The following is a 25,379-nucleotide window of genomic DNA, read 5'->3' on the forward strand; positions in this document are numbered from 1 at the left end:
CAAGGCAAGAATGCGTGTGCGTTTCTTGACCTCTGTCTCTAGCAAGCCACATCAGTTGCTGTTTACTCAAGGAAAATATTTCCAAGCCCCCTGCCCACCCACTCAACACACACCTTCCTGCCTCAGTTTCCTGGGACCTAGGAAATGACAGCAGGGATCAAAACCAGGGCCCAGCACCACAGACAGAATGAGAAAGTTCATCTTCTGGTTTTCCCCACACACATTGGATACTGTAAAGCAGGGGTCCCTGACCTCTGTGATCTAATGCCTGACGATCTGAGGTGGAGCTAATGTAGTAATCTAAGAAAGTGCACAAGAAACGTAATGCACTTGAACCATCCTGAAACCATCCCCCCAGCCCCTTGGTCCGTGGAAAAACTCTTCCACAAAACCGGTCCCTGGAGCCAAAAAGGTTGAGGACCACTGATGTAAAAGATGTGCATGTAGCCCAGGTCCTGCCCTCAGGGAACTCAGGGTAGTTACACATTTATTTGGTATTTGGTGGCATTTATTTGGTGGCCCCATGGCCATCCTCTCCACTTGTTTTTTTTAATCTTTGAGGATTTCTTTGGTTTTGCTATCTTCAGATTGATATTGGCCCCTTTTTACCCTGGGGATGTGTAATACTTTCCTTTGCTGCTGTAACAAATTACTACAAACTTAGTAGTAAAGAGGGCTTCCTTGGTGGCTCAGATGGTAAAGAAACTTCCTGCAATGCAGGAAACCCAGGTGTGATCCCTTGGTTGGGAATATCCCTGGAGAAGAAAATGGCAACCCACTCCAGTAGTCTTGCCTGGAGAATCCCATGGACAGAGGATCCTGGTGGGCTACAGTCCATGGAATGGCAAAGAGTCGGACACGACTGAGCAACTAACACTTTCACTTTTTTCACTAGTAATTTAGAACAATACCAGTTTATTAACTTATAGTCCTTTTGAGGTCAGATATCTGAAATGAATTCACAAGGCTAAAATCAAGGTTTTGGAGGCTCCAGAGAAGAATCCTGTTTCCTTGCCTTTTCCAGCCTCTGGAGGCTGTCCATATTCCTTGGCCTTGCCTCCATCTTCAAAGCCAGCATCTTCTGGGAATTCCCTGGTGATCCAGTGGTTAGGACTGGGCACTTTCACTGCTGAGGATGCAGGTTCAATTCCCAGTCAGGGAACTAAGATCTCGCATGCAAGTAGCAAGGTGGAGGCCAAAAATTAAAAAATTTTAGAATATTTTTTAAAAAGCCAGCATCAGGGACCTCCCTGGTGGTCCAGTGGTTAGGAATCTGCCTTCCAACACAGAAGACATGGGTTCGATCCCTGGTCAGATAACTAAGATCCCGCATCGGGACAACTGAGCCTGTGTACTACAACTAGAGAGAGAAGCCCGCGTGCCACAAGGAGAAGACCCCGTGTGCCGCAACTAGGGCCGCCGCCGCCAATAATAAATCAAGTAACTAATTACATGTTTAAAAAGGCCAGCGTCACCTAATCTGACACCTGACACTCCTGCCTGCCTCTCCGATTTATCAGGAGCAGCTGTGATTACACTGGGCCCCACCCCCAATCCAGAATAGTCTCCCCACGTCATGGTCCTTAACCGCATCTGCAGAGTCTCATTTACTGTGAAAGATAACATTCACTGATCCTGGCATTCAGGATGCGGACCTCTCTGGAGGAGGGGGCATTATTGTGCGCCCTCCCCCCCAATGTAGAGCCCCAACCTCCACCCCTAAGGACCACCTCCTTCTACCCTCCCTCACCCATCCTCCCCATACCCCACGCCTGCATAGCTGAGGCCTGCCCCTCAGCTCCAGGTCCACTCTCCAGTTCTCAGGGTGCCCACCAACCCCACAACGTGTCCATTCCTTCCCCAACCTCACTCTTGATGGCCCCCCTCAGAGCATGGAGATCCACTGAGAGAGTGGCTTTCCTTTTCTTGGCTTATCCCCACTCCCCCTCATTAGCCCAGCCTCCCCATGGATCTCCGAAGGAGGAATGCGAAGAGTTACTGCTTTTTAATTACAAGTGCTATTGTAACATCTATAAGGAAGAACACTTTAAGCTTAATTGAGACCAAATGTGAAGTTAAATTAAATGAATAACTAATTAACGTGATGCTCCCGCATTAGCCCCGAGTGAGTGCGGAGGCCCAGAGAGGAGCCAGGTAGGTCCCAGGCCTCCAGGGACAGACAGCCGGTGCCCAGGGCTGCAGGGGAGCAGGGACCCTGGGCCGGGGAGCCAGGTGTGCCAGGGCAGATCTCGAGGTGAGGGGGCCCCAAACTCCCACCTTCACCCCAGCCCTCATTTCTGAGGCTGGCCCCGAGAGTTCACTCGCCCTTAGCGTCTCCACAGCACCACACTGAGCCGGTGACCGTGTCCTTCGCGTTTTCCAGTCCCTGCGCTCACGTTAGGGGCTTCGTGCATGTTCATTTTAACTTCCGTCCTTCTGGACCGTCTCATTTGTTCGTCCTCTGCCACTGCGGCCACCCTCCCCGGCCCTGCCCCTTCAGGGCTGGACGGGCAGATGGCAAAGTCCTTGAGTCACCCACCCTGGTGTTTTTCTCTTGCATTGTTTAAACGCTTCCCTATTCCTGTCTCATCCCCTAACTAGACAAGCCCCTCAGAGCAGGGCATGTGTTTAACACTAACTTGTCTCCTTCACTCACAGGAATCCTCCGAAGGACGTGACGTTATTAGTTTTCTAATAAGGAGAAGGTTTAAAGCCACCAGCAGTGAGGCTGGGGAAGAGACTTCCAGAGGAAAAGCAAGCAGACGAGGGAGCCTCTGGAAGCCTAAAGAGCGGGGGCCACAGGCTACCATGGAGTGAAGGCGCCATCTAGTGGCTTCCCTGAGTGCGGCTGCTTTGTTGTTTTTTAAAGACAGTGACGGGGTCAGTTTATCTATTTTTATTTTTTATTATTTATCTGGCTGCGTTGGGTCTTAGTTGTGCCACATCAGGTCTTCCTTGCTGCACACCGACTCTCTACTTGTAGCACACGGGGCTCCAACACACGGGCTCAGTTGCTCCACTGCATGTGGGATCCTAGTCCCCTGACCAGGAATCAAACCTGTGGACTCCTTGTGACACTGCAAGGTGGGTTCTTAACCACTGGGCCACCAGGGAAGTTCCTAAACCTGGTGCTGAAAGATGCCTTCTAGAACCTAAATTGCAGCTCTGCCCTGGGGGCCTGAGGATTAAGACATCTCAACTCAGTTCAGTTCAGTTCAGTCACTCAGTCATGTCCGACTCTTTGCCACCCCATGGACTGCAGCACACCAGGCCTCCCTGTCCATCACCAACTCCAGGAGTTTACTCAAACTCATGTCCATTGAGTCAGTGATGCTATCCAACTATTTCATCCTCAGTTGTCCCCTTCTCCTCCTGCCTTCAATCTTGCCCAGCATCAGAGTCTTTTCCAATGAGTCAGCTCTTCGTATCAGGTGGCCAAAGTATTCAAGTTTCAGCTTCAACCTCAGTCTTTCCAGTGAACACTCAGGGTTGATTTCCTTTAGGATGGAATGGTTGGATCTCCTTGCAGTCCAAGGGACTCTCAAGAGTCTTCTCCAACCCCACAGCTCAAAAGCATCAATTTTTCGGCACTCAGCTTTCTTTATAGTCCAACTCTCACATCTGTACATGACCACTGGAAAAACCAGAGCCTTGACTAGATGGACCTTTGTTGGCAAAGTAATGTCTCTGCTTTTGAATATGCTGTCTAGGTTGGTCATAACTTTTCTTCCAAAGAGTAAGCGTCTTTTCATTTCATGGCTGCAGTCACCGTCTCCAGTGATTTTGGAGCCCCCCAAAATAAAGTCTGCCACTGTTTCCACTGTTTCTCCATCTATTTGCCATGAAGTGATGGGACCGGATGCCATGATCTTAGTTTTTTGAATGTTGAGCTTTAAGCCAACTTTTTCACTCTCCTCTTTCACTTTTATCAAGAGGCTCTTTAGTTCTTCTTCACTTTCTGCCATAAGGGTAGTGTCATCTGCATATCTGAGGTTATTGATATTTCTCCTGTCAATCTTGATTCCAGCTTGTGCTTCATCCAGCCCAGCATTTCTCATGATGTACTCTGGATGTAAGTTAAATAAGCATGGTGACAATATATAGCCTTGATGTACTCCTTTTCCTATTTGGAACCAGTCTGTTTCATGTCCAGTTCTAACTGTTGCTTCCTGACCTGCATACAGATTTCTCAAGAGGCAGGTCAGGTGGTTGGTATTTCCATCTCTTTCAGAATTTTCCACAGTTTATTGTGATTCACCCAGTCAAAGGCTTTGGCATAGTCAATAAAGCAGAAATAGATGTTTTTCTGGAACTCTCTTGCTTTTTCCATGATCCAGTGGATGTTGGCAATTTGATCTCTGGTTCCTCTGCCTTCTAAAACCAGCTTGAACATCTGGAAATTCACAGTTCATGTACTGCTGAAGCCTGGCTTGGAGAATTTTGAGCATTACTTTACTAGCGTGTGAGATGAGTGCAATTGTGCAGTAGTTTGAGCATTCTTTGGCATTGCCTTTCTTAGGGATTGAAATGAAAACTGACCTTTTCCAGTCCTGTGGCTACTGCTGAGTTTTCCAAATTTGCTGGCATATTGAGTCAGCACTTTCACAGCATCATCGTTTAGGATTCGAAATAGCTCAACTGGAATTCCATCACCTTCACTAGCTTTGTTTGTAGTGATGCTTCCTAAAGCCCACTTGACTTCACATTCCAGGATGTCTGGCTCTAGGTCAGTGATCACACCATCATGATTATATGTGTCGTGAAGATCTTTTTTGTACAGTTCTGTGTATTCTTGCCACCTCTTCTTAATATCCTCTGCTTCTGTTAGGTCCCTACCATTTATGTCCTTTTTTGAGCCCATCTTTGCATGAAATCTTCCCTTGGTATCTCTAATTTTCTTGAAGAGATCTCTAGTCTTTCCTATTCTATTGTTTTCCTCTATTTCTTTGCACTGATCACTGAGGAAGACTTTCTTATCTTTCCTTGCTATTCTTTGGAGCTGTGCATTCAAATGGGTATATCTTTCCTTTTCTCCTTTGCTTTTTGCTTCTCTTCTTTTCGCACCTATTTGTAAGGCCTCCTCAGACAGCCATTTTGCTTTTTTGCATTTCTTTTTCTTGGGGATGGTCCTGAGGGAACAAGATCATCCCCAAGAAAAAAAGACACTTCAACTGGCTCCTGCTTTTCAAGCCGGAGTGAGTCTTAATAGTTTGAGACTTACTATTTGTCCACCACTATTTTCTGGAACTCAAGAGAGTTCCAGAAAAACATTCTGAAGGAGATCAGCCCTGGGATTTCTTTGGAAGGAATGATGCTAAAGCTGAAACTCGAGTACTTTGGCCACCTCATGCAAAGAGTTGACTCATTGGAAAAGACTCTGATGCTGGGAGGGATTCGGGGCAGGAGGAGAAGGGGACAACAGAGGATGAGATGGCTGGATGGCATCACTGACTCGATGGACGTGAGTCTGAGTGAACTCCGGGAGTTGGTGATGGACAGGGAGGCCTGGCGTGCTGCGATTCATGGGGTCACAAAGAGTCAGACATGACTGAGCGACTGATCTGATCTGATCTGTCACCACTGGTGTGTATACAACCTGTCTCAGTATGTATCAAAAGATTTGTATCCAAAGAATGAACTAGCCTCCAGGCATACCCTTGGGTTATCAGTATCCCCACTGCTGAGGAAAGGAGTACACAAAAGCTTTATATTGTCACTCTGCTTATTTAACTTACATGCAGAGTCATCATTCGAAATGCCAGGCTGAATGAAGCACAAGCTGGAATCAAGATTACTGGGAGAACTATCATTAACCTCAGATATGCAGATGACACCACCCTTATCACAGAAAGTGAAGAGGAACTAAAGAACCTCTTGATAAAAGTGAAAGAGGAGAGTGAAAAAATGGCTTAAAACTCAACATTCAAAAAACTAAGATCATGGCATCCAGTCCCATCACTTCATGCCAAATAGATGAGGAAACAATGGAAACAGTGAGAGACTTTATTTTCTTGGGCTCCAAAATCACTGCAGGTGGTGACTGTAGCCAGAAATTAAAAGACGCTTACTCCCTGGAAGAAAAGTTATGACCAACCTAGACAGCATATTCAAAAGCAGAGACATTACTTTGCCAACAAAGGTCCGTCTAGTCAAAGCTATGGTTTTTCTGGTAATCATGTATGAATGTGAGAGTTGGACCATAAAGAAAGCTGAGCACCGAAGAATTGATGCTTTTGAATTGTAGTGTTGGAGAAGACTCTTGAGAGTCCCTTGGACTGCAAGGAGATCACACCAGTCCATCCTAAAGGAAATCAGTCCTGAATATTCATTGGAAGGACTGATGCTGAAGCTGAAGTTCCTATACTTTGGCCACTTGATGCAAAGAACTGACTCATTGGAAAAGACCCTGATGCTGGAAAAGATTGAAGGTGGGAAGAGAAGGGGATGACAGAGGATGACATGGTTGGATGGCATCACTGATTCAATGGACCTGAGTTTGAGCAAGCTCTGGGAGTTGGTGATGGACAGGGAAGCCTGGCGTGCTGCAGTCCACGGGGTCACAAAGAGTCAGACATGACTGCATAACCGAACTGACTGAACTGCCTCCTCTAGGCACAGCTGCCACGAGCACCCCAGTTTGGAGCACCCAGCACACTGCTCCGAGGTCCTGGGATGCTGTGCCAATAGCCCACATGATCCCCAATGAGCACAGGAGCAGCTGGCAACAGACGTTGGCACAGGGGCTGATGGGCAGTGTCAGAGGGCAGACAGAGATGCCAAGAGCTTGCCTGGCAGACCCAAGGGTTCAGGGTGGCCAACAGTGAACACTCAGTAACCACTGGTATTTCATTATCAAAATATTTAATAACATACTGGGACTTTGGGTCATGCCCCCCCCACCCCACCGCCCTACACACTTCCCCCACAGCACTGCCCTGATAAGCCATCTGCCTTGGGGACACAGAGGGCTGGGACAAGAGGGAGGCAAGGTGCCCTCACACTCAGGAGCTGGCCACGCCTGGGAGTGACACCCCCACGCTGCCCTGCCTCTCCCTGGTCCCTGGAGCATACAGCAATAATGTTTTAATCAAAGTGGGTCAGGAGTTGGAAACAGGATCAAATGGAGGGTAGAAACAGGGGTGCCAGTGTGGGGAAACACACGGAGAAAACAGGCTTGTGGACATAAGGGACCGAGAGAGGTCGGTGGCTCTGAAATAACACTTTCAGGCAGAGGCTGATTACACGGGTTCAAGTTTAACATGAGAAGGAGAGACACACTCTTTCCAGGCCTTGGCCTCACTGAACCTCGGCTATCCATCTTGGAATCTGGACAAGAAAGAGTCTGAGCAGACCCCTCCTTGTACCAAAATGCTGACAGCCCTCAGCCGCAATCCCTCCGGCCTGCGGTCTCCAGAGTTCAGGCCTGGATCACTGTCAGCGGAACTGACACCATCAGGGATCCTCACAGTCTCTCCTCTCCTTCCGCTGGGCCTGCTCAGGACTGTACGGTATGCTGAATCATTGCCCTGTTATCAAGGGCTTTGGAAGTTAATAGATACTGTTTAATAACCATTAGGACCAGGTAGCCTCTATGCTCTGTTAGTCCCTAAACAATGATGGAAATCTTCTCTGACATGTTCCCAGCACCCACAAGACTGGTTACGTGTTCATAAATTTTCACTTAGGAAGGCATGTCCTGCCTCCCCGTCCCCCAGGTTAGCCATAGAATCATTCCCATGGCCCCTGGGCGGCATGGGGGTGCTCCCAGATCGCTGTCCAGCCTACTCCATCCGTTAAGTGACCCTGTAATAAACTGATCCATTGATGGCGCGGAGATGCCTGAGCGTTTTGTTTTGGTCTCAAGATGCCTTCTCAGTATGGTGAGCACTCTGCGTTCCCTCCATTCTCCAACAAGGCCCTTGAGTTTTCCATGTCCTCGAACTTGGCGGTCCTTTCCCGTGGAGCGTCTCCTAGCCCTTGGAAGCCTCACGGGCTGGGCTGGCTGGTGCTGGGTCAAGGGGCTTTTTGCCTCAGCCATCTGTGTGGGGGGGCACCTTGGGACCCAGCAAGGTCCCTCCGTGTTTCTGCTCTGATCAGGGGCCTCACATTTCTCTATACCTGCATGAAGAGGACAGAGGCAGTGGAAGAGAAGGTGAGACACTGGTTAACAAGTGTTGGCTCCCATCCCAACAGTGGGAACAGGGAAGGCAAGTCCCCTTGCCTTAATACTGGGTCCCTTAATACTGGCCTGGCCAAAAAGTTCATTCGGGTTTCCCCATAACATCATATGAAGGAGATCAAACTGGTCAATCCTAAAGGATATCAGTCCTGAACATTCACTGGAAGAATGCTGAAGCTCCAGTACTTTGGCCATCTGATGCAAAGAACTAACTCATTAGAAAAGACCCTAGTGCTGGGTAAGATTGAAGGCAGGAGGAGAAGGGAATAACAGAGGATGAGATGATCGGATGGCATCACTGACTCAATGGACAGGAGTTGGAGCAAATTCCAGGAGTTGGTGATGGACAGGGAAGCTTGGGGTGCTGCAGTCCATGGGGTCACAAAGAGTCGGACATGACTGAGTGACTGAACTGAACTGATAACAATGTATGGAAACACCCCGAATGAACTTTTTGGCCAACCCAATAATTGCTTTTCCTCCTGTTCATTGTCATTAGGGCTCCCCGTCCCCTCTTCAGCAGGGAGCACCAAGCCAGAATCATGTTTCAAAAAACTTCACAATGTTTGTACCACGTCTGATGGCTTTGCAAAGCCATGTCATATTTTATCCCAGCGTGTCTCAGCCTGAAACCAACCCAATCAGGTATTTAGGAATGAGCACCCCCATTGGACACACAAGGACGCGGACATTCGGAGAAGGTGCCAAGGTTCTACAGAAGCAGGCGAGCAGAGAAGTCAGGATTGTCCAGGGTTTCTGGTGCCGAGCCCTGGCTCTGTGCCTCCGCGCCCCCGACACAGGCCTGCCTCACAGAAAGACCCATTGACGATGCAGATGGCAGTGAACCCGCACACCTAGGTCCGAAGGCGGGCTCTGCTGGGACGAGCTAAAGGCCTGAGGTGTGTTCCGTGAGCTCTGAGCCTCTGTCCTCTCGCCTCTACCTCTCGGGGCTGCTGAGAGGGACGCCAGTACAGCTAGACAGACTCAAGTCAACGCCCAGAGCAGATGCTCACTATGCATCATTCTCCTCCCCTCCTGCCTCCGTCCCTCTCCTCCCCAGGTCCCCGCAGGCCTGGTCTGGGGGGCGGGGGGCAGCAGGTGGAAGCAGCATTGGTCTTGAGGTGCCATCCTCTGCTCCCCCTCCAGGGCAGGGCAGGACAGAGGCCCCGCTAACGCCTCCTGCCCTGCGGGTTGCTCTCCCTGAGCCGGGATGACACCTTCCTTAAAGGGAAGTGCCTCCCCAGATATGGCGCTGGTTCCCAGGCCCCCAGCGGGTTCTTCCTCACATTTACCATCCAGACCCGGTCCATCACTCGGGCTGCTTCTCACGAGCAAGAGCTTCCTAAGGAAAGCCAGAAAGGCTGCGAGAGAACATTCCCAGCCTCAGCACCAGCTGCACGGCCCAGCCTCTCACGCCCAGCCTCAGCCGCGAGCCTGTCTGAGCCACCTCTGCACCCACCACCGCTGGGCGACAGGCAGACCACGCCTCAGGTCAGCTTGGGGTTTTGTTCCAGAGGCTTCACTTGGCACTCGCTTTTTTCCTGCATACCGCAGTCAGACAGGCCAGACGCCCTCGGCTTCTGAACTCTGGGAGGTGCAGACAGCTCAGTGTCTGAGTTCAGAGGAAAAACTATTTCCCCAGATGCCATCTCCTCTGTCCTGGGGGGTGGGGTCCGTCCCAAACCCTGTCACTCTCGGTAAGGAGAGGCTGCTGACCTTCCCAGCGGCTCTGGCCTCTGAGGAAATACTTCCCAAGCACCATATTCCACCCAGAGTCCGAATCTTTGGAACTGGCCCCCAAGGAAAAAGCGAAAGTCAGAAAAGTCAGGAAAATCAGAAAAATCACACTGGAGGAGAGAGAGGCTTTGCATGCACTCTTAAGAGCACAGTAGTCACAGACTTGAAGGAAATACTCACAAAAGTCATGGGACTTGAGGAAAAGACTATCACGCGTGGGTTAGGGCCACATTAGAGCTATGGAGACACATGGGACAATAGACGACGGGTTAGTGGAGCTGGGGGCCGGGCCGGGGCTCACGGGCACGTTCGGGGTCCGCGGGCCACGTCCCTGAGGTCTGGGCTGGAGTTGGGCTCAGACTGTGCAGAGCCCCCGAGCGATGGATTTCACTCCCAGGAGGAGTGAGGCTGGGTGGACAGGGCTCCAGCGCTCCCTCCGCAGGACTTACCCTCTGTCTTTGCTCAGGGATGACTTCCAGGCCAGGATCTCTTTGTACACCAGCCGGCAGAGGAGCTGTGGGGAGGAGGGGAGGGAGACGCAAGCATGGAGCATGTGGCCAGTCCCTAACACTAGGTGACCACTGGGCTGGCTGTTCACAGTGCCATTCTGCAGGGGTCACCCATGGGAGGCAGAGTGCTTCATGCAAAGGAAGCGGTCCTCATCGTCCGGACACTTTGGAGCCCCAGCTTCCAGGCCTGCAGGAGGGGACCCCTCCCCCTACCCATCTGTGTGCCCCCAAACTCTTACCAAGCAGGCCAGGACGTCGGCAGCGATGAGCATGTAGAAGACGTTGTTCCAGCCCGTGGGGGATATGAGCCCGGCCAACAGAGGCCCTAGAGCCGCACCTGTGCGGAGCACAGTGTCAGAGAAGGGCCCAGAGCAGGGGCTGTGCCCTCCATCCTAAAACTCTGCCCAAGACCAGGCTCGGGGGTCTGTTGGGAGAGCCCAGGGTGAAAGTTACAGACCTATGGATCCAGTGCCATCGATGATGGCTGTCACAGTGGACAGCGCCTTGGCGTTGCCCTTCAGGCTCTTGTGCGTCCCCTGGAGAGACAGCAGAGTCAGGGTGGGTGGGTGTGGGGGCCAAACTAAGAGGCAGCGCCCTGAGCAGGACTGCGACTGAGAAAGGGGCTGGGTCGGGGAAAGGGAGCGATGAGGGCTTGGAGTTGGGAAGAAACAGGGAACCAGGGCGGACTCTGAAGGACTTTGAGGATCTCGTCTCTGCAGGCTGGGGGAAGGGGAAAGACGTGGGGAAGATGAGCCTGGAGATAGAGCCCCTGGCCAGGCCCCGAGGTGGCCCTGCTTACCAGGTCAGCTGAGACAGCAGTGGTGATAAGCGCGTAAGGGCCGTTGACCAGGGCTCCACAGATAAGCAGCATGACTGAGGTGGTGATGGAGACGGCCAGTTAGAGAGGAGAAGCCACCATCATCCTCCGCCCCAAAGCAGGTGAGTCCCCCAGGCTCCAGGCTGAGAACCTCCACTTCCCCAGGCTGCCCACCGTGCCCCCAAGCCAGCCTCGTGTGGTCCCCAGGGCAGTGCCAGCTCCCTACCTATGGAGATGCCGATTCCTCTCTGGCCAACATGGTTGTACAGGAACATCTGAGAGAGGAGAAGTAGGGGGGCAGGGTCACAAGCTGGCTTCTCCATGGGCCGCCTCCATTAGCTTGGAGCCCAGAAGACTGGAAACCCCAGAAGCCCGCTTTCCCTTCTTTCCTCTCATACCCTGGCCTCTTGGTCCTCAAGTGTCCCAGGGAGGCAGGGTCTAACATGCAGTAATCCATCGTTTTCCTTTGCTCCAGAAGTCTCCTCTCCTATCAAACCTCAGCCTCTTATTCTTTCCTTGGTCAGGAAGTTTAGCAGCTGACATCCCCCGCTCCAACTGAGGTCAAAGAGCCACTAGTCCTTTTCCAAAATTCTCAGTCTGGATCCCTTTCCCTGTGCTGATCCTGGCTTCTCCTCCCCTGGCCGTGCACAGGGCTGCACACACGCAAAGAGACGGGTGTGTGTGTGTGATGCCCGGGCGTGCACACAGCTCCCGGCCCTCAGCCTTGAGGTTCTACGCACCATGGGGGCAGCCAAGATCAGCATGACGCAGCAGGTGGTGGCCCTGCCATTGATGTAGTCAGAGACGAGCCCCGCCAGAATGCCGCCTGGAATACAATGTGCACACTGCCGCCCCAGGCACGGGGGACCCCCGAGCGCTGCCCCAGCAGTCCACTCGGGGCACCCCGGGCCAGCAGAGTGTCTCCCTCTGCAACCGTCCCAGTACCCATGGCTCACGGGAGGGCCACCTGGGCAGGATGCCACCTTTTCCCTTGCCATCTGCCTAGGTCACGTCTCGCTGGAACCTGTCCCTCTCGTCTGCAACCCAACAAGAGAAGAGGTGGATCCAGCTGAGAGGCATGGCAGGGCGTGGCCTTACCTATGATGCCACCAACATCGAACAGCGTGGAGAGGTCCCCAGCCTCCTTGGCAGTGAAGTGAACTGTGGAAAACGAAGCACGTGCTCAGACCTGGGGACTCAGGGCAGACAGCGTGGAGGGCCACTGCTGGAAGCGTCCCTGCAGACTCCCGACCCGGGATCACTGCCCCCTTCTTCAGAAGGAGTGGGGGGTCTGGGGGGAAGCGACTGGCCAAGGTCACAGGTGAGTCTGCAGCAGTTTGGGACGGGACACCCTTTCTGGCCACCAGGCCTGTACTACCTTCTTCCCCTGTCGGATGGCCTTGATCTCCGAGAGCACACGGATCTGGCCCCAAGGACCCTGTCCCACCGGGGGGCACCCCAGCGCTGAGCCTGGTCTGAGCCTCAGCCCGTCCAGCCACATGCCTGCCCGCCCCTGACAGAGCAGCACGCCCGCACAGGAGCTTGTCACCTCCTTCTGAGTTCCCTACTGATAAACGGAGCCAGGAAGGAGGCTCACTGGGAAAATGGGCACCTCAGGCCCCTGACCTTGCCCTGGGATTAGAAGGAGGGATGCCCAGCAGTGTGACTGGCAGCCCAGCCCTCAAGGTTGACTCACGGTCTGTAGCCAGCATCAAGGCCACAGAACAAAGAGTCAGTGTCCACAGGGCCGCCCTGGCCTCTAGCCCTGTCTTTGGGGGAGGCCCCTCAGTTGCAGACAGGGTGAGGGTGGGAGGTGGCAGGTTACAGCTTGAGATTTGGCCCTGACTCATCCAAACGGCATCCTGTGGCCCAAGTGTACCGTGTGGACGGCAGCTTGTTCCCCCAGGGCCCTGGAGGGAGGCCGGTGTCCCTGCTGAGAGGTCCTTGACCCTGGCAGGGCTCTGGGGCTCTGGGCTCTGGGGGCAGAGCTGCTCCTTGATAGAGCAGCCCCACCTGGGGAAAACCAGAGACCCAGGACAAGAGGACATAAACATCCTTTTCTAACCACAGAAGTGACCTCTCATATGTCTGTCCATCCTTGGGCAGAGACAGAGGCAGGGGACAGGAAGTCCACAAGGTGGGCAGCCCAGCAGACCTGGGCACTGGGCATCAATGACCCAAGTATCCCGGCAGCCCCTGGGAAGAGAACAGTGTTTCCCACCAGGCTACCAGCAGCGGGGGCAGCTTGCCAGGCCCTCTTCCTTGGGCTGGGGAAGGCTTGAGAGACTCCTGGAGGCATTCAGAAGGCAGACCGTTTCTCCAGGACCCTCCAATCCCACCCATCTATGAGCCAGCCAATGGGCCTGAAGTGGGGTTTCGCCTACACTTGAGGCCGGAGTAGACGTTAGAGAGGATTTGAGTTCCTAACCCCGACTGAGTGCCAAGTGAGGAAAAGTGGCTGGAATCAGTCAGGGACTAGGAGGGTTTCTGCAAAACTTAGCTTCCCATGAAAGAAAAAATCTTCCTTCTGTGCTTGGAGAGTGTCAGCAGAAATCCTGCCTATTCGTGGAGTCATAAGCACCTCATGGTGGGTTTCTTCCTTGGAGGCCCCCCCCTTCCTCTCTCCCCTCTTCCTCCCCGTGTACTCACCCACATTGGAAATGTACAGGGGCAGCCAGTAGAGGAAGGTGTAACTGACCAGCTTAGCGAAGAGCAGACACAAGGAGAACTCGACCACGCCCTGGGAGCACAACAGAGGGCAGGTGGGAAGGTGGGCAGGACAGCCTGGGGCCTGCGGCCACCAAGCCCTGTGCCAGCACTTTCCACCGCCCACCACACGGAGCAGCCTCTAGAACACCTCCAGTCTCAGGTACAGCAACATGCCTGCTGCCTGAATGCTAGGGTAACGTCCGGCCACATGACCCTCCCCAGGAGGGCCCCCGCCCTAAGCACTGCACGTAAAGAAACTCCAAAAACCATGGATCACCCTGAGCATCCCCATCTCCTGAGACCCAGCAGAAAAATCTAGAGAGCCTCTCTCTTCTTTCTGGTCCACAGACGACTCACCGGGATACGCAGGGCCCCGAAGAAGCTGATGGCGGAAGGCTGAGCACTTGCTTCCTTGGAGCAGGTGACAGCTGATTCCAGGCTGCTCTCTTTGTTACAGCTGGGTCCATTCGCGGGGTCCTCAGGCTGATCTTGGCTCTCTTCTGGATTACCCTGAGCAGAGAAGAGCCCTTACTGGGGGCACGTCCACATACCACTCCCCCACCAGCTAGAGGGACAGCCCACGTGAGATGAGCAGCATGAGGTATGCACCCCCTCCTGAACCGGACTCACACCCTGCCAGGGAGCCACCCGTGGGCCCAGCTTTGGACACACAGGCCCCTCCTCAACTCCCCAGGCCTCTCTGGGACCAGCCCCCTGGTGAAGTGGGGCTGGGGGCCACACTCACGTGGTGCTGAGGCGGGGAGCAGTCCACGTCTTCTGGGTCTGAAAGGAAAACCTTCTAAGAAGCTTGCCAGCAGACCAGGCCCTCACCCTGCATGGCATGTGAGCCCCACACCCCCAAGGGGGCCTGTGGACTTTCCAGCACAAGGGAGCCAGGGCTCCAGAGACCACCTTTGAGGCCTGGGTCTCCTAACCATGGGAGCCTCGTGGACTTTCGTTCTCTTGCTTACAAGTGACCATGGCCATGACTCCAGGGGCCATCTGTCAGGGAGCCGGAAAAAAAGCAGCAAGCATGGAGAGGGTGCCGTCCAACCCATTTCTCCAGCCTCAGGGTCAGAGGAGCCAGCGTTTGCCGGGCATCCTGACATGCATCTCACAGACACTCTCCACAGCCCAGGAAAGCAGGTGTCCCATGCGAGAAATCGAGGCCCAGAGAGGTCGTCCTCTGAGTCACACGCCTGGGCCTCCAACCCTGCGACCCCCACGGGACCAGCCTCCTTCTCCCAGAACCTAACTGGGAAGCTTCGCTCTGGCCCTGTGGGGATGGGGGGAGAGGGGTCCACTCACATTCGATGAGGAAGAAGAAAGTGATGATGCCCATGATGGCGGTGATGACGCCGGGCACCACGAAGGACAGGCCCCACTGCTGATCCACCCACACGCCAGCCAGCAGGGAGCCCAGGATGTTGCCCACGGACGTGTGGGAGTTCCAGATGCCCATGATGAGCCCCCGCCTGGAGGGGAGGTGGGGAGGGGGGCAGGGAGGCAAGAGCAGGAAGCGTAAGAAGAGAAGCCCTGGGCTCTCGGACACCGCCCTGGCCAAGTGCGAACAGCTGGCTGCCTGTAGCCTCCGTGCCCGAAGACCCCAGTCGGGGAGGAGGGGCAGGGCTGGCTGGCATCGAGTGAGCGACAGCCAGGCCTGTGGTGTCCTGCTGCCCAGCCAGCTCCCTGAGCAAGCCCTCCCTGCCCTCCGTCCCAGGGCCGCAGCCCCACCCTTTCTTCTCTTGCCCTGAGGCTGTGACTCTGAAAGCCTCAGCTAAGGGTGACTGCCCCCAGGGGACATGGACACTGTCTGGAGAGTTCTGGTGATCCAGCCCAGAGTGTGCTGGTGGTGTCTAGCAGGTAGAGGCTGCTAAACACTACAACGTGTAGGACGGCCCCCCAGCAAAGAATTACACAGCCCCAGATGTAGCCCACAGTGTTAATTAACAGTGCCAGGGCTGAGAAACTCTGCCCAAAAGAAACTTTTTTTTTTTTTTTTGCACAAAAGCCAGTTCAAGGGAAAAATAAATAAATATATAAGACATATACATATATATGCATTAAAATATATGAGTATATGCATTTATATATATACACACACACAGAGTTTTATAGGCTTCATTTTTGTTTTCATGCAAAATGGAAATTCATCTATTATGAGGAGAAGGCATAACGAAGATGGCAGGTTTTAAGGATTAAAACCTCAGCAATGAAAAAAGTCACTGCTTTTAGTCACTAAAACATTTATATCCCAGCCTGTGCGAGTCAGCAGGACGGAGGCTTATTTCTAATCTTTGATCCTAAAATCGTATCAGAGGCCACAAGGGACCTCCTGCCCCCACACCAGCCCAGCACCCCCAGGCAATGCCCACCCGCCTCCCTGGTCACACTCACTTGCCCTTCCCGAACCAGTTGCCCACGCAGCTCACCACGGCAGGCCAGCCCGTGGTCTGCACGAGTCCATTGAAGATCTGCAGGGAAAGTGGGGGGACAGAGACCCCTGGACTGTGTGGTGCAGCCCCTGGGATGGGGAGCCCTCCAGAATCCACACTATGCTCCCCGTTCCTTCACACGCGTGCACACACCCACCAGCTGATGCCCCTCTGACCCCAGGTCCTTACAGCAGAGACTGGGCCTCACAGGCACCTCCACAGACCTCAGGCTGACGCTCAGTGCAGACTCCCTGAGCTGGCGAGGCCGCCCTGGCTGTGGGCAGGGGACCCCGCACTGTGATAAAGGAGCCTGGGTCGGGATCTGCTGTGACCTGGAGCGGCTGGGAAGGACTCACAGCCTCTGTGATCTTTCTGTGCAGGAACAGAGCCCCGAGTGCAAGACGGAGGAGGCTCGTACCTGCACCAGCACAAAGTACCAGAGCACGTGGATGTTCCAGAAATACCCCAGGCCAAAGAGTGAGGTGAAAAGGCCGCTGAGCAGCATTCCGGCTGTGAGGTAGTACCGGAGGGGGAGCCGCTCCCCAAAGATGCCGCTGCAGAGAGAGTTGGATTCGTGGTTAATCTCGGCTACCTCGCACCCCTGCCCTCCGCCTCCTGGCTCCCCCAGGGCCCCACCAGGGACCTCTGTGTTGCCACTAGGCCCCTCTGCTTTGTTTGACGACACGCCTCGCAACATGCCCGGCAAAGTGGCCTCTGTAACATCCCCGTGACCTTCTTCTTCCCCCTTGGCTGACCAGTCCATCTCATGCATTCTCTCTTGCATCACGTTTATGGTTTTACCTGTCATGTATGTACATGTACACAGCCCAGCTGTGTGTCTACAGCCCTGAACTTTCTCCCAGGATCATATCCACATTGCTTCTGGACATCCTGACTGCGTTGCCTCCCAAATAGCTGCTAATCAACAACTCCAAAGACTGGACTCCTCTGCCCCCCTCCCAGACCCTGCCCCATGTCTGCGCCCCTCAGTGGACTCGATGGCATCCCCACATTTGGCCACTCAAGCCGGAAGCGAGCTACCTCAGTCTCCTGTCCCTGCGGCCCACCCTCCACAAGCGACCTCCAAGACCTGCCTGCTGCTCCTCTTATTTCTCTCCAGTGCGTCATTTCTCTCCATCTCTATTATTAATAATACCATTCTAACTCAAGCTTTCCTCCAAGCCCAGGTGGAGCTACTATCAAATCTGTTCCTTAGTGTGACCTGCTAGTCAGCCCTGAAGTGAACTGTCAGTCACTCCGTCATGTCCAACTCTTTGTGACCCCATGGACTATAGCCCAGTTGGGCTCCTTTGCCCATGGGCAAGAATACTGGAGTGGGTTGCCATTCACTTCTCCAGGGCATCTTCCGCATTGCAGGCAGATTCTTTACCATCTGAGTTACCAGAAAAGCCAATCAGCCCTTCTCTCCCTCAAGTCCACCTCCGTCAGCCTCTCAGTATCTGTCTGACATGTGGATCTGAACATGACACCCACTGAGCCACCCACTCAGTGGCTCTCCTGTGCCCACAGCCTAGTACACAATGACCTCGTTCTTCAGCCCCGTCTTCTGCATTTTACATGTTGGTAAACCTGTTAGGAGTCCCCCACTCCACCCCCTGCCCTCTGTGCAGTCATGCTGCTTCAAATTACACCTGCCTTATTTCACCAAGCCATGACTCCATTGTGCGAGTGTGCTCAGTCATGTCTAACTTTCTGCCACCCTGTGGACTGTAGCCCTCCAGGCTCCTCTGTCCAAGGAATTTTTTAGACAAGAATATGGGAGAGGGTTGCCATTTCCTCTTCGAGAAAATCGCCCCACCCAGGGATCAAACCTGAGTCTCCTGTGTCTCTCGCCTTGCAGGTGGATTCTTTACCCACTGAGCCACTGGGAAAGACTCTTGTCTCTATTCAGTTCAGTTCAGTCGCTCAGTCGTGTCCGACTCTTTGTGACCCCATGGACTACAGCATGCCAGGCCTCCCTGTCCATCACCAACTCCCGGAGTTTGCTCCAACTCCTGTCCATTGAGTTGGTGATGCCATGCAACCATTTCATCCTCTGTCGTCCCCTTCTCCTCCCGCCTTCAATCCTTCCCAGCATCAGGGTCTTTTCAAATGAGTCAAGTCCAATTTCTCTTCATCAGTTCAAGTGTCATCTTCTCCAAGAAGCCTTTCCTGACCCCTCTTTTCTAATCCCAGCTCAGACTAAGCGACTCCTTGGAGCTCCGTACGTAGCCACCTCTGTCTCAGAGCCACCACACTGTTTATAACATAGCTGCTGAAGCATCGGTCACTCCAGTAGGCTGTGAGCTCTTTAGAGGTAGTACCCAGCCTCAGCCACCCTCACCTCCTGGGAACAAACATCATGCTTGCTACATAAAAGCCGTGCTGGGCTTTCAGCTTTCGGGTTATCCGTGAAGGATCCCTGTCCAGGACAGACCATATTCCAGCCACACCGTTGACATGCCATCTGAGTGAATAAACTCAAAAGAAGATCCAGGAAGGTCTTTGCAGGAAAGTTACTAAAAGAGGGAGTCAGCCGGGTGAAGGAGCAGGCTGGGTGATGGTGGCAACACGCCAGCTACGGGTGACGGGATGTGTGGAAGGCTTGTCTCATTTCCAACAACTTTGTCTCTGACCCCATGGCCCCAGGTTGGTGTAGAGAAGACAGCAGCCTGAACCACCCTACAGGCCAACATGGGCTCTGCCTCTTACCTGATAAACATGCCGATGGCATAGGCCACGAGGAAGGCGTTGTCCACGGCCCCCAGTAACTCCTTGTAGTTGCTCTTATCTGAAGGCAGACAGGGGAGACAGAAAGCTGGCTATCTGGATGCCCCCTGCAAGAAGCCCTTCCCGGGCCTGGATGGGGAGCAGGCATGGGGAGGAGTGGCTCGCCCCGCTCTTACCAAAGGGGGCCCAGTTGCACCACGTGGTGTCGTTGAGACTGTGGGTGCTGTTGACGGGTTGGATTACCTCTGAGCAGTTGTGGTGCAGACGGCTCTGGAGAGGCAACGGGTGTGCAGGTCAGGGGTTAGCTGGTGGCTCCAGAGTCAACCCAGCCCGCAAGGGAGCCAGTAACCTCCCCCACCACAGCAGGCCACTGCCCGTCCCCACTGGACTCCCTGCGTCTTCCTCTGACACCCGGTCTGGCAAGGGGCCACGGCAGAGCCTCGGTGAAGGGCAAGGGGTGTCTATGAGCAGCACCCAGGGGACCCAAGGTGCCTGCTCTCTGGTTCCACCCCCAGTTCCCCGACACCACTCTCTTGGTGAAGAAACCCAGGAAACTCTCCTGGGAAAAAGAACTGCTGAAAGTGGGAGTCAGCCAAGGGGGAAGAGACAGACTTGGTGACCAAGACAAGGGACAAGGACGGTGCTCCACTGAGCTCCGGGCTGTGCTACTGAAGTATTTCCGTGTTTCTGCTGAGCCCAGCAGTCCTGCATTCTTCCTTACCCCCGGGCCAGACTCACCTTGACGACACTGATGGGCTTCCGGGACATGTGATAGCAGGTGTAGATTAAGAAGGTGATGAGCAGGATGAAGGCTCGGTACCTGCAGGGGAAGGTGGGCATCTGGGTTAGCAGAGAGTCCAGGCCTACCGTCTCCACTGTGTCCAGGAAGCAGTCCACCTGTGCTCGTTCTGGCAGCACCACCAACGCTCCCCTCCAGACACAAGCTTGGGGCAGAGGCCAAGGGGAGGGGAGGGACAGGTGCCCAGAGGCCAGAGTGCTCAGAGTTCCTGCTCCCGAGGGCAGAGGCCTCCCAACAGAGCTGGGCCAACAGCGGCGTCCTAGACGGCACCAAAGTGCCCTCTGTGGCTCTTGTCACTGCCCATCGCCTCTACTTCTCCCTGTCCTCCCTAAGATCAGGGTGCCTCTGTGTGCGTGTGTGTGAGAGAGATGGGGGCGCAGGGAGACAGGACTGTGTTTAAATACCAGAAACGGTGGAAGCCAGGAGGAGAAGGATGCATGCCAAGTGTCTCTTTGTTTAAAAAACTTTTTGCTTTTTATTGGGGCAGAGCTGATGAACAAGGTGGTGATAGTTCCAGGTGAACAGCAAGGGGCTCAGCCATACATACACGTGTATCCCTTCTCCCCCACACTCCCCTCCTGTCCAGCCTGCGACATAACACTGAGCAGAGTTCTCTGTCTACACAGTAGGTCCTTGCTGGTTATCCATTTTATTTTACTTTTAAAATTTTTATTATTTTTAACACCAGAAACATTTTGTATTGGGGTAGAGTCGATTAACAATGTTGAGGTAGTTTCCAGTGAACAGCGAAGGGACTAAGACATACATATACATCACCCATTTAAAATACATCAGTGTTTGTTGATTACATGTTGAGTACATGTTGATTCCAAACTTCCAGAAAGGGTCTATCTTTAAAGAGAGGTCAACTACTCCTCACAAGCCTAGTTGGTTGCTCAGTTGTGTCTGACTCTTTGCCACCCCATGGACTGTAGCCCTCCAGGCTCCTCTGTCTGTGAGATTCTCCAGGTATGAATACTGAAATGGGTAGCCATTCCCTTCTCCAGGGGATCTTCCCCACCCAGGGACCAAACTCAGGTCTCCTGCGTTGCAGGCAGATTCTTTACCGTCTGAGCCACCAGAGAAGCCTAGAACGCTGCAGAAATGGTGCCTGCTACAGTCCAGTAGGAGCAGAGTCCAAAACATAGAGGGAAATGTGGCAGCAGAGGAAAAGCCAGTTGACAGGACCCAGGTCCTCTGCCTGGCTCTATTCTAGTCCATTCCTCCAGACAGAAGGGTCACTCTTTCCATTGTGGCTCACGCATCACACAGCCCTCTCCCACCCTCGCTTCTCATCCCATGCACTGATCTGAGGTGGAAAACACAGGTCAGCCAGGAACCACTGAAGTTTCCACTGACCGCCCCACTCCCCACTTCTCCTGAGGATCTGGGGGAGGGCCACCGTGTCCTCCTGAGTCACTGCTTCCCCAGCAGAGCATCAGCTGAGCCGACTCAGCATCCAGGAGCCAGGAAGTACATGGAAAAAGAGAGTTCAGCGTGGACTCCAGCCCAAGAGAAAGGCCAGAGCCTTGTCTTCTTAAAGATCCCCTGGAGAAGATGGGGAAGGAGGGGAGGGGGCCCGGAAACTCCATTCTATCCCTGGGCTCCTTGAATCAAAGAGCCAGGACACTGGAGGCTCGGTCTGCCCTCTCTAGCGATCTGCCTCCAAACCCCAAATCACTTCCCCACAAGCATGTTATGAAGGCTCAAGTTTGTGAAATGAAGGGTGTTACATCAGAGGCTGAACTCAGGTTGGGCTGCCAGGACCCTTCTCACTTCGCCCCTGGACTTCTGGTCTATCTCCATCTCTCCACTGCCTCGTAGTTCATCTTCTGAAGAGAATGAAGGTACATGTACCCTGCCGTCACCAGGCTGAACATTTCTCAGTGGCTCTCCATTCCATTAAGTATGAAGCTCTGTACAAAATAAAAAGCTTAAAGCTTGGGGGAAGAATGAAGCTCCAACTCTTTAGCCTGGCTTTCTGGCTCCTCTACTGTGTGGTCTGTCTGGCTCCTACTTCCAGACACGGGGTGCACAGGGGCAGGGAGTCACAAGGGATTCTCCAGGGAATCTGGGGTTATTCCCAGGGACTGCCACAGTGACCCACATAGACAAGCTTGGTGGTAGCAATGTTTTCCAACTGGTAAATGGCTCATGACTCCTGGATCAGGGACTTTCAGAATCTGGCAGCGGGTGGGGGGAGGGGGTGGAAGGATTTGGAGACTGTGCCCAACTGGGCTTCTTCAGAAAGCAAAGGATGGAAGAAAACCACAGCCCTGCAGATTAACACTCACCAGTGTCCTATCTGGAAAAAAGCTTCAAGTTTTGTAGATGTGCGTGCGTGTGTGTGTGTGCGTGTGTGTGTGCGTGCGCATGCTTGCGCACTCAGTCATGTCTGACTCTGCAACTCCATGACTGCTCTGTCCATGGAATTTTCCAGGCAAGAATACTGGAGTGGGTTGCCATTTCCTGCTCTAGGTGATCTTCCCAATCCAGGGATCCAACCTGTGTCCCCTGTATTGGCAGGTGGATTCTTTACCACTGAGCCACCTGGGAAGCCTCTAATTAATTGTGCAACCAAATGCAAGTTCTTTAAGTTTTTGCCTCTGGTTTCCTCATCAGATGTACAGGGAGAACAGCATCAACCACATCTAAGTCAAACACAGGTGAATACAATGTAACTCTCACCCTGGTCCCCAGGTCTCTGCTGTGCTACCCTTAAGACCTCCACCCCTGGGCTCAGCCAAGTCTCTTTTCGCTGCTACATGGATGCAGTGACCCTGGTGACAAATCAGATCTCCTTGGCTTCCCAGATGGTGCCATGGTAAAGAATCTGCCTGCCAATGCAGGAGGCTCAGGAGACGTACGTTCGACCCCCGGGTGGGGAAGACACCCTAGGGAAGTATTCTTGCCTGGGAAGTCCCATGGACAAAGGGAAATCCCATGGACAGAGGAGCCTGGCAGGTACAGTCCATAGAGTTGTAAAGAGTCAGGCAGGACTGAGTGACTGAGCACGCACGCTGGGCCTCAAAGATCCCCGGGGCCCCGCTGAGGCCCCGGCACTGACAGTCCTCCCTTGACAAGCCTGGCCGTGAGGCCCAGGCTGCCCTCAGCCACGAGGAGCCCTCAGGAGCCGGTTGGAGTCAGTGAGGGGTCAAAAGGCACAGCCCCGCTGGCAGCCACCCTTCTCCTCCCCACCCCCACCCCCCTGCGCTCCCCACCACACGGCTTCTGCCCCAAGGGCCGGCACCCGCCCACCTGGGAGGCACCTCCGAGCGCCGCCCTGGACTTTCTCCGGCCTGTGGCCCCCGGTGCTCTTCCTTATCTGCCCCCCACCTGGCATCCTCTCCCTCGGGTGGGGGAAGCTGTGACAGAACAGCAAGCACATCCGGCCCCGCTGCTGACATCTCCGTCTCCCTGAGATGGAGCCAGGACCACCCCACCCCCATGCGCATCCCACCACGTGCCGGGCCCTGAGCTAGGGACCTGGGGAAACCAACCGTAAGAGAGACCTCTGCCCGCCGGGGCTCGCGGGGCAGCAGGGCGACAGCAGGACCAGTGTGACTGTGCTACAAAAGAGGGCGGCCAGCCCCGCGAGACTCCGGAGCAGAAGCCCAGACCGGCTGCGTGGGGGCAGGGGCAGGAGAGGAATCCGTGAACGGACCTGAGACTGTCATGCAGGGTGAAGGAAGCCAGAAAGAGAAAAACAAACATCGTCTATCAACCTGTATATGTAGAAGCTAGAAAAAGGGTATTTGCAAAGGAACACAGACTTAGAGAACAAAAGTATGGATACCAGAGGGGAAGCAGAGGGTGGGATGAATCAGATTTGGATTGATGTGTATACACTACTGATGGCTGTGCTAATTCGCATCACTCAAGTTCAACTCTTTTGCAACCCCATGCACTGTAGCCCGCCAGGCTCCTCTGTCCATGGGGATTCTCCGGGCAAGAATACTGGAGTGGGTTGCCATGCCCTCCCCCAGGGGATCTTCCAGACACAGGGATCAAACCCAGGTCTCTTGCATCTCCTACACTGGCAAGTGGGTTCTTTACCACCAGTGCTACCTGGGAAGCCCTAAGTATAAAATAGATAACTAAAGAGAACCTACTGTAGAGCACAAGGAACTCTACTCAGTGTTCTGTGGTGACCTAACCGGAAAGGAAATGCAAAAAAGAGAGGATATATATATATATATATATAGCTGACTCACTTTGTCATACAGCAGAAACTGATACAATATTGTAAAGCAACTATACTCCAATAAAATTTTTTTAAAAAAGAAAGAAAGAAAGAATCCTGGAGGTGAGGTCTCAGTATAGTCTTCACAAACTAGCAGGTGGCAGCCAGGTCCCCCAGGGTTGGGGCGGGAGCAGGGCCAGAGAGAGGGGAAGTGCGTGTGCTGAAGCGTGGAGGCGTGAATATCACTACCTGTTTGGGGAACTCTGTATGGTTCAGGGTGTAGTTCAGGGTGTCTGGAAGGTGGGGCTGAGCCAAGCACGGCAGGTGAGGGCGCTGGGAAGGAGGAAAGGGACAGGTCACGGAGGGCCTTGGGCAAGATTGGACTGTCTCTTGGGGTGACGGGATGTCACTGAAGTGGGATGGGATTTTCTAGGTCACAGAGTTCTGGGCACCAGCCAGGTAGGGACCCAGGGCTCTGCCCTGCTGGTGAGTTGGGAAAACTCCAGACGGCTTCCTCGCAGAAGGCAGGGCTGGCTTCCTCTGCCTCGTCCATCCTGCCAGCCACTCCCCAGGCACACGGCCACCCCCGGGGAGACCCTTGGTGGTGCCCTGGACTCAGGAATCAGGTGAAACCTGCTCTCATTCCTCACACCTGTGTGTCACTGAAAGTACAGTTTATCACCTCTCTCACAGGGTGATGATGGGTTGATGAGATGATGCATACCTCTTACAGGTTTCTGACACGCAGTCCACACTTAAAAATGACAGCGACGATGATTTCAGGTTTTGAGGAAGGAAAACTGGAGCGGGCAGGAGGTGAGCAGGGTGGGGGTGGGCACCAAGCTGCTCTGAGTAGTGGGGGCTCCAGGCCCTGGATGTGCCTGTAAGGTAGGGGTCTGGATGCTGGCTAGTCCACTCCTCCCCACCAGCCCAGTATGCAGACCTGGGCTGGAGGCGTCTTTGCAGACGCCTGAGGCTACGAGTGCCCACAGGGGAGCCTGCAAGGGGACAGAGCACAGGTTGGTCTGCTGGGCCCGCCCCTGCACTCCCTTGGGAGTAGATGGAGAGGCTTAGCAGAGGTCCATAGACATGCCGATCGGCCAGATTCCAGCCCTGCCCAGAGGCCTGCTGACCTTTCTCCCAGCTCTGACCCCATCCCTCTGTAGAGAACCTGACACCCAAGAGAGCAGGAGCGTCAGAGGGAGGGAGGCTGTGGGGCACAAGGTCCTCAGAGTGCTGTGTGACGCCAGGCTGGGCACTGGCCTCCTCTGGGACTCCTTG

At 53.9% G+C, this 25,379-nt stretch overlaps 1 protein-coding gene across 3 annotated transcripts in view; it reads right to left on the reverse strand.

Annotated features, from left to right (window-relative positions):
• Window positions 1-6,844: 6,844 nt before the first annotated feature.
• SLC37A2 (solute carrier family 37 member 2) overlaps window positions 6,845-25,379 on the reverse strand; it is a 28,111-nt gene continuing 9,576 nt past the window's right edge. For 2 of the 3 annotated variants that reach the window (XM_027532209.1, XM_027532206.1), the window contains exons 2-19: window positions 19,855-19,936; window positions 19,293-19,386; window positions 19,099-19,177; window positions 16,805-16,940; window positions 16,349-16,425; window positions 15,260-15,426; window positions 14,697-14,734; window positions 14,309-14,461; window positions 13,892-13,982; window positions 12,341-12,403; window positions 11,983-12,068; window positions 11,469-11,517; window positions 11,225-11,298; window positions 10,883-10,961; window positions 10,665-10,762; window positions 10,366-10,430; window positions 10,097-10,153; window positions 6,845-8,118 (exon numbers count right to left, since the gene is read on the reverse strand). In XM_027532209.1, the coding sequence (XP_027388010.1) occupies window positions 10,126-10,153; window positions 10,366-10,430; window positions 10,665-10,762; window positions 10,883-10,961; window positions 11,225-11,298; window positions 11,469-11,517; window positions 11,983-12,068; window positions 12,341-12,403; window positions 13,892-13,982; window positions 14,309-14,461; window positions 14,697-14,734; window positions 15,260-15,426; window positions 16,349-16,425; window positions 16,805-16,940; window positions 19,099-19,177; window positions 19,293-19,386; window positions 19,855-19,884 (1,407 nt within the window). In that variant the 5' untranslated portion in view covers window positions 19,885-19,936 and the 3' untranslated portion in view covers window positions 6,845-8,118; window positions 10,097-10,125. The remainder of the gene's footprint in view (window positions 8,119-10,096; window positions 10,154-10,365; window positions 10,431-10,664; window positions 10,763-10,882; window positions 10,962-11,224; window positions 11,299-11,468; window positions 11,518-11,982; window positions 12,069-12,340; window positions 12,404-13,891; window positions 13,983-14,308; window positions 14,462-14,696; window positions 14,735-15,259; window positions 15,427-16,348; window positions 16,426-16,804; window positions 16,941-19,098; window positions 19,178-19,292; window positions 19,387-19,854; window positions 19,937-25,379) is intronic. The other variant, XM_027532208.1, reaches the window with a different exon arrangement.

This window comes from Bos indicus x Bos taurus, chromosome 29, assembly GCF_003369695.1.
Source record: "Bos indicus x Bos taurus breed Angus x Brahman F1 hybrid chromosome 29, Bos_hybrid_MaternalHap_v2.0, whole genome shotgun sequence".
In the NCBI taxonomy this organism is placed as follows: domain Eukaryota; kingdom Metazoa; phylum Chordata; class Mammalia; order Artiodactyla; family Bovidae; genus Bos; species Bos indicus x Bos taurus.